This window comes from Dermochelys coriacea, chromosome 10 (genome assembly GCF_009764565.3).
Source record: "Dermochelys coriacea isolate rDerCor1 chromosome 10, rDerCor1.pri.v4, whole genome shotgun sequence".
Taxonomy (NCBI): domain Eukaryota; kingdom Metazoa; phylum Chordata; order Testudines; family Dermochelyidae; genus Dermochelys; species Dermochelys coriacea.
The window spans coordinates 4,426,958-4,434,787 of NC_050077.1; the positions used below are offsets into that span (position 1 = coordinate 4,426,958).

General features: G+C 54.0%; 1 protein-coding gene across 1 annotated transcript; it reads left to right on the forward strand.

Moving 5' to 3' along the window:
• The first annotated feature begins 233 nt into the window (after positions 1–233).
• MSRB1 (methionine sulfoxide reductase B1) lies at positions 234–7,154 on the forward strand. Its single transcript, XM_038420401.2, has 4 exons — positions 234–346; positions 2,244–2,386; positions 2,549–2,663; positions 4,709–7,154. The coding sequence occupies exons 1-4, from the start codon at positions 247–249 to the stop codon at positions 4,735–4,737; spliced, it is 387 nt and encodes a 128-aa protein (XP_038276329.1). The 5' UTR covers positions 234–246; the 3' UTR covers positions 4,738–7,154.
• The last annotated feature ends 676 nt before the right edge of the window (positions 7,155–7,830 follow it).

A 7,830-nucleotide genomic window follows, 5' to 3' on the forward strand; every position in this document is an offset into this window, starting at 1 on the left:
CGTGCTGAGAGGTGCTGTCTGCGAGAGGGGAAAGGAAAAAAAAGCCCCTTTGCCCCCCAACCATTTTGGCAAACATGGGGGGGCCTCAGTCCCCCTGGGGCAACTGCTGCCCCCAGTGCCAGGTTTTGCCCCCTGTGGCCCTCTGCCAGCGCCTGGGCTCGGGCTCAGCCCCCGCCCCGCGTCCCCCCTTTGCCCCTTTTTAGCCCCTCCCGAGAGCAGCCCATAGGGCCGGGGGAGGGGCAGCGGATGCGCGGAGCATGCGCAGTGCGCCGCGAGTCGCCCGTTCCGGCCATGTCCTTCTGCGCCTTCTTCGGCGGGGAGCCGCTGCGGAGCCACTTCGAGCCCGGTACGGGACCCGCCGGGGGCTGCCCGGAGCGGCCGCGGTGCCCCGGCCATAGGGGCGGCCGGGATCCGTAGGGGTGGCCGGGCTCCCACTGTCCATAGGGGTGGCCGGGATCCATAGGGGTGGCTGGGCTCCCACTGTCCATAGGAGTTCCCTCTCTCTTCATAGGGGCCGGGATCCCCCAGTTCATAGGGGTGGCCAGGATCCATAGGGGCCGGGATCCCCCTGCCCATAGGGGTGGCCGGGCTCCATAGGGGTGGCTGGGCTCCCACTGTCCATAGGGGTTCCCTCCCTCTCCATAGGGGCGGCCGGGATCCCCCAGTCCATAGGGGTGGCCGGGCTCCATAGGGGTGGCTGGGCTCCCACTGTCCATAGGGGTTCCCTCCCTCTCCATAGGGGCCGGGTTCCCCCAGTTCATAGGGGTGGCCGGGATCCATAGGGGCCGGGATCCCCCAGTTCATAGGGGTGGCCGGGATCCATAGGGGCCGGGATCCCCCTGCCCATAGGGGTGGCCGGGCTCCATAGGGGTGGCTGGGCTCCCACTGTCCATAGGGGTTCCCTCCCTCTCCATAGGGGCAGCCGGGATCCCCCAGTTCATAGGGGTGGCCATTGCCCATAGGGGTGGCCTGGCTCCCCCTGTCCATAAGAGTTCCCTCTCTCTTCATAGGGGCCGGGATCCCCCAGTTCATAGGGGTGGCCGAGCTCCCACTGTCCATAGGGGTTCCCTCTCTCTCCATAGGGGCTGGGCTCCCCCAGTCCGTAGGGGTGGCCACTGCCCACAGGGGTGGCTGGGCTCCCCCAGTCCGTAGGGGTGGCCACTGCCCGTAGGGGTGGCCAGGCTCCCACTGTCTATAGGGATGGCCATTGCCCATAGGGGCGGCCGGGCTCCCCCAGTCCATAGGGGCGGCCGGGCTCCCCCAGTCCATAGGGGCGGCCGGGCTCCCCCAGTCCATAGGGGCGGCCGGGCTCCCCCAGTCCATAGGGATGGCCTTCAGCTAGGGGGCCAGGCTGCTGGGGCTTGGAGGCAGCAAGAGCCCCTTTGCCAGCCCTCTCCTGGTAACATAGGGGCCCTGATCAGCTTAGCCATGGGGCCTGGGTCTGAGCTCCCCCAGTCCCCGGTTGGCTGCACAGAACCCCAGACCCGCTCTATAGGGCGCTGAGCCCCCAATGTCTTCCCATCTCCTGGCGCAGTGGCTGCGTGGTGTCACTCTGAACTGGATTCTTCCCGGATGCCAGCCACGTGAATCCCCAGGAGGTGCACAGGTGCTTGCAGAGCCCCCTGGCATGCCAGCCAGTGCGTGGGAGTGGGAGGTAGCTCAGACTGCCCAGACCTCGCTGGGTTGGGCAACAGAATAAGTGGGGCCCAGTCTTGCTGGAGAAACCGCGCCAGAGCTGGGGTCAGCCGGAGATGGGTGTGGGCCAGGGCTTAACATGGGCTTCTGTTCTGAGCTGTGCTTGGGCCAAAGGTGCATAAGGAACAGGCCAGTGTGTGTGACAGAGAGGACTCAGAACTGTGTCATAGTCCCTGTACTGCTTGTAGCTAAATGGGATTCTCTTTAGTTCATGTGACAGGGGCTTGCAATTTTGCAGCAGAGGGCTCTGAGATTTCATCTCTGCCGCTGCCATGAAATCCTTAGTCCTATCTTGGTCACTGGAAAGTGACAGCAGGTGGCGGCAGGTTTGGCTAAGCTGTGTAGGTGACCTGTTGGTATATCCTGGCCTGAGTCCATGTTTAGCAGGGCTGTATTGTAAACCATCCTTTGAGGTGATCTTCTCTGACCTTGAGCGCTGTCTGGGCAGCAGGATCCCGGCGTTACAGGTGCGGCACACACGTGACTGAATTTGCACGGTTAGCTGCCACCCGGAGTTAACCCGTCATTTCCCCTGTCCCCCTCCCCAGGCATTTACATCTGTTCCAAATGCGGTTATGAGCTGTTCTCCAGCAGAGCAAAATACCAGCACTCGTCTCCTTGGCCGGCCTTCACTGAAACAGTGCATGCCGACAGCGTGGCCAAGTATGAAGAGCGGCCGGGCGCCTTGAAGGTGCTGATGAAAACCTTGTAGAGAGTAAAGCAGAAGCTTGACAGCTTTCCCTGACTTGTCCCTGTTAAAGTTGCAGTGCTGCTCGCTGTCTGAATAGCAGCACAAAGCGCCTGCCTGTGGGTTGGCCCCAGTTCATTCGTTTTCCTCCCTTGCATCTTCTAGGTGTCCTGTGGCAAATGCGGCAATGGACTGGGCCATGAGTTCCTCAATGACGGGCTGAAGAGGGGGCAGTCTCGCTTCTGAATATTCAGTAGCTCGCTGAAGTTCATCCCTGCAGGTAAGGGCTGCACCTGGACAGTCCCTCTGCCTGGTTTGGTCATCGACTCCAGTGTTTTCCAGGGTTTGAGCGAGGGCATGTTTAATAAGAATGGATTTGTCTAGCGTCCGCATTTGGTGTCTCCATCTCCAAGGACCGGTGTTAAGGCAGGCCTCCTCCCCCGCCGCCCCCCACATTCCCAAACACAGTTGGGGCATTGAGAGTACCCTTGGGAGCATTCTTGATCAGGCCTGCTGCCTGGCAGGGAGTGAGGTGCCTTCATTTGTTTCCCTCTTTCTTCCACCTCTGTTAGTGAGACAACCACCGTCCAGGATCATGGCCGTTGTGGCAGAAAGCACCTCAGGCTGACTCAATTAAAGAATACTAGGAAATGTTCTTCCCTGGGGTCCTCTCTGGTTAAGTCAATGGGAACAGGAGCAGGCGCCAAGCTGATAAAGTGATGAGGCTGGAGCCGCGTTGGTAAACTCTCCTGGGTGTGGTCCCACTGATCTCGCTCTCTGTGAGATTTTTGTTGATGAGCCTCATTGTGCTTCAGGTTCAATTAGGGGTGGCTATTTTTTATTAGGTCATTGGTGACGGGCTCAGATAAACTGAGAAGCTACCCAGAGTCCTAAACAAACCTTCCAGGCCTTTAGATTTTAAAATGAATAAATAAATCAATGCTCCTCTGAACTTCCTGGGCCAGAAGCAGGGAGTGTTGGAGAGGGTCCCTTCCAGCGAGCTTTCTAGTCCAGTGCTGCAGATCCCAAAGCAGTTTGGAGAAGCAGCCAAACAGTTTGAGATTAATATTTGTAAAGGAAGGACAGGGAAACATGAGTCCTTGTGAATGGAGCTGGGAGAGTTAGCTAGTGCAAGTTGGCAGAAGAAGACAAGGACATGTGATGTGGGTTTTAACCAGGCTGTAGCTTTATTAGTCAAGTTAAATCCAAAGTTCCAGTCGGGGGACAGCCCAGTGTGGTCACTTGCACCCCACTGATCCTTTGCCAATTCTTGGGTTCCCCCACTGAAGGGGGAACCAACCATCACATTAGGAGAGTCTGTGGGCACTTCCACTTGCCCACTAGCATCCCTTCCCTTTTTGGGGGTTGAGCAAGAGGGAACCTTGACTAGCACCACCGTCAAGCACATTGGAGAGGTAGTCCTCCCGCGATAGTGCCCCATCCCCTGATTCGCATTTTCCCCCAGGGGGTTAGACACACTGCCTCCATCCATCTTGCTGGATGTGGAGTCTACATCAGCAAGTTCCTGCACTGGGCACCCGCCAACAGTTGCGACAACTAAATGACTCTCAGATAGGTCCAGCTGAGTCCTCTGGGAGGGGAGAGAATCCCAGCCTGCCGGTTGCCCCTAGGTTTTGTTACAGGGAAGGTGAAATAACCGAACCAGCCTCAGCCAAGCTGGTGATCTGGGGAAAAATTCCTTCCCAGCCCCCAAGTGGAGATAGCACAATGCACGAAGACCTAGATAAGTGGGGCAGCATGGGTTAGCTGCCGGAAACCAGCAATCAGGAAGTAGCCCTATCATGGCTCCAAATCCTGCAAGACCTCAAATCTACCCTGGAAGTCCAGTGTGGGCTGGAAATTTCACAAGCCCTGTCCTCTCCTTTTTCCCTGTCCCATCATGGGAGGCCCCCAAACTCCCTCAGCTCAGGGCCTTCTTAGCTAGGTAACTCCTCCTGTCTCTCTGCCCCCTTCCAAAGTGTGTTAGAGACGTTAATGATGTAAGTTCTATAAAAGCCTTGTTAGAGAGGTAAAGATGGCCCCCATTTTACAGGTGGGGAAACTGAGAACCAGAGGGCTTGATCCTGCTGCCAGGGGAGTTCTGCAGAGCAAGGATCAAGGTTCTGAGGGGCTTTCCCAAGTGCCCAGAGGGTGCAAGAGCAGCTCCAGAATTAGAACCACAAAGTTGGCGCCTCTAGTCCCCAGACCACAGAACTTGTGAAATATTAACTATGTTCATCAAAACTTCCGGTGTGTAATTAGCAGGGGATTCCAGAGGAGTGGTGTTGAAATGCTGATGCATTGATTTTGTTCCCCCTCTCTCAGACAAAGCAGAGCAGGACCTGAAGAAGTAAGCGGGCTGCTGGACTCACTCGCTGCTTATAGTGGACTCCTACAAGTTACCCATTATTTCTTGCGATAACGGTTTGGGATCAAGTGCCTGTATGCTCTAAATGAGAATCTAGTAAAGCAAAGATCCTCCAGGCTTCTGCAATACAACGCCTCCTGTGAGAGATCTGTGCTGGGTGCTGGTTTGTTGGCTGGGAACATGGGATTGGGGGAGCAGAAGGGAAATGGGACACTGATCTCTGGTTGTCTTTGCTCTGTCAGGTGGGTTCTCGCTTCTGTATAGCGAATGTTGCACAGAACATGTGACAACTTCTGCTTTGAACCATCTGGTTGCAAACTTGTACATAGTTGGGACCCTACCAAATTTACGGTCCATTTTGGTCAATTTCATGGTTGTAGGGTTTAAAAAATGGTAAATTTTATGATTTCAGATATTTAAATCTGAAATGTCATGGTGGTGTGACTGTAGGGGTCCTGACCCAAAAGAGGGTTGATGGGGGTCACAAGGTTATTGTAGGGGGAGGGTCATGGTATTGCTGCCCTTGCTTCTGTGCTGCTGCTGGTGATAGCGCTGCCTACAGAGCTAGGTGGCCGGAGAGTGGCAACTGCTGGCCGGGAGCCCAGCTCTGAAGGCAGAGCCGCTGCCAGCAGTAGCGCAGAAGTAAGGACGACATGGTGTGGTATCGCCACCCTGACTTCTGTGCTGCTGCCTTCAGAGCTGGGCATTTGGCCAGCAGCTGCTGCTGTCTGGCAGTGCAGAAGTAAGGGTGGCAATACCGTGATCCCCCTACAATAATCCTGCGACCCCTGCCCCCCAACCCCCCTTTTGGGTCGGGATCCCCAATTTGAGAAACGCTGGTCTGCCCCGTGAAATCTGTATAGTTCAGGATAAAAGTACACAAAACACCAAATTTCACGAGGGAGACCAGATTTCACGGTCCGTGACTTGTCCCCTAAACATAGTGAATGGGGAGGAAGCAAATGCTGTAACTCCTTCTCATCCATCAAACCCTACCCCCAGCTCTCCCATGTCCCAAAACATCCCAGCCTCTGCCCAGTACCAGCTACTGAATTCCTTCTCTCCTGTCCATTATAAGTAGCGTGTATGATGGGTGAAATCCTGGCCCTATTGATGTCAATAGGAGTTTTGCCATTGTCTTCAAAGGAGCCAACATTTCACCCTTTATTTCCAGAATGGGTGGAGATTCTGATCTCTTATGCCCATGTAAATCCTGACTTACTCCACTGAAATCATTAGGGAGTGATGCTGGATTTAACTGAGATTCAGATCGGGCCCCATTCTCACATGTTATTTTCTGGTCTGGGATCATGGTATGAATTGCCCTAGATAAACCCTTCCAGGATGGTTAGGGTAAGGATGTTTGGATGATCCTACCAGATAATGCTCTGGGTATTTTATCAGTTTTGCACACAATAGAAATAATTTTAGAAGTTGATTTTATTTTATTCTGCGTTGGGCCTGATTCTGATCTCGCTGTGTGCTCATTTTATTACTGTATGACTCCACTGGTCTTAGCAGAGTTATTCTCGATGTACACCGGAGAAAGGGAGCTCAGAATCGGGCCCTTTCAGCAGCAACTTGCATAACTCAGGCTTTGGAAATCGTGTGTGAATAACCTCTAGATACTAAAGGGCTATTATACTGATTTCCCCTTGAAATTGCACCGCATCCTCCCCTTCACCACACTGCCCACCTCCGTTCCCTTGGGCTGGAATGTGCATATCTTCCTTCAGTCCCTGGATCCTCGTTTGTTCTTTGATCAGTCCACAGGGACACCAGTACAAATGCACGATGGGGTTGCTTTCTCCTCCTTGAGTCTCTTCGGCTGACTCCTTGGCAGGGCTCCATTCTGCTCTGTTACTTTAGTGTAACCCTGGAGTAACTCTGTAGGTGGTGGTGGATTTATGCCACATTAAGGTCCTGATCCTGCTGCCGCTGAAGTGGGTGGCAAAACTTCCACTGGCTTCAGCGGTGTAGGATCACCACTGACCCTAAGTGAGATCAGAGTTTGCCGCCAGCTGGACTGTTGCAGCTCCAAATGCCATCTTGAACCATGTAGAGGTGCAGGAAGACCCCCTTTAACCATGGTAGCCTTCTTATGGCTCAGAGGTTGGAGGTGCACAGTATTATGATAACTACAGTGCAGCGGGGAACTGGGTCCACCCCCAGTGGGCAGAGGGCTAAGGCACACTGATGGCAGTATTACGGTTCATCTGCACTGAGGGGCACTTTACAAGCTTTTCTCTGCCTGCCTTTTGCCTGCTGAGGGCAAGGGAGGGGACAGGGACACAGTACAAAGAACGTGACATCCCCGCTTAGCCCTGGGGCCTCTGCCGCTGCTTTTGTATCTGCCGCTGTAACTGTCGACCTGATAATAAACCACTGATTCATTATCCCGGAGCAATAACTTGCTTTACGAAGCATCCCTCATGCGGACCCCTGTGGGGAATAAGTCCCAGATTTCCTCTTGTTTTCTGGATCGTCGCTGTATTGAATGGCGGGATTGGGAGGGAGAAAACCGAAGTATTATTATTTTGTCTGAGTGCCCAAAGATGTGCTAGACATGTCACAGTCATATGTCTTTGGGTCAGAGACCCCGTCTTCCTCTGCATTTGTACAATGCCTCACACAAGCCTTGCTGCCTCCTAGGAGCTGCTGGAGGACAAATAGCAAGTTTTGTATTGCCACCCATCCCCATAGTATCTAGGCCCCTTCCACATAAAAGCGATAGTGAAATCGCTAATGGATTTCATGGAGACTCTGGCACTTCTTCCCTTTTGGGGTGGAAGTTCTGCTTGGGAGAGTGTTTCTAGTTCTGATTTTTTTTTTAAATGTGTATTAGTGTACTTTGTTTTGTTTCGGGGCCATTCTTGTATTTTTGGTTGGGCTGGGGCTGGTTGGAAAGAAGGGAGGGGTCAATGCTGTGCCGCTGTAATGGTGAAAGGGCCTTTTGGAAGAACTCTCACCCATCCCGGTGCAAGATTGTAACCCCAGAGACACACACTTTATCAGGAGGACTCTGCCTCTGAATGGGTTTATGTCTTCTGAGTAGCTCGGATACAGTCAAGGAGCTTCC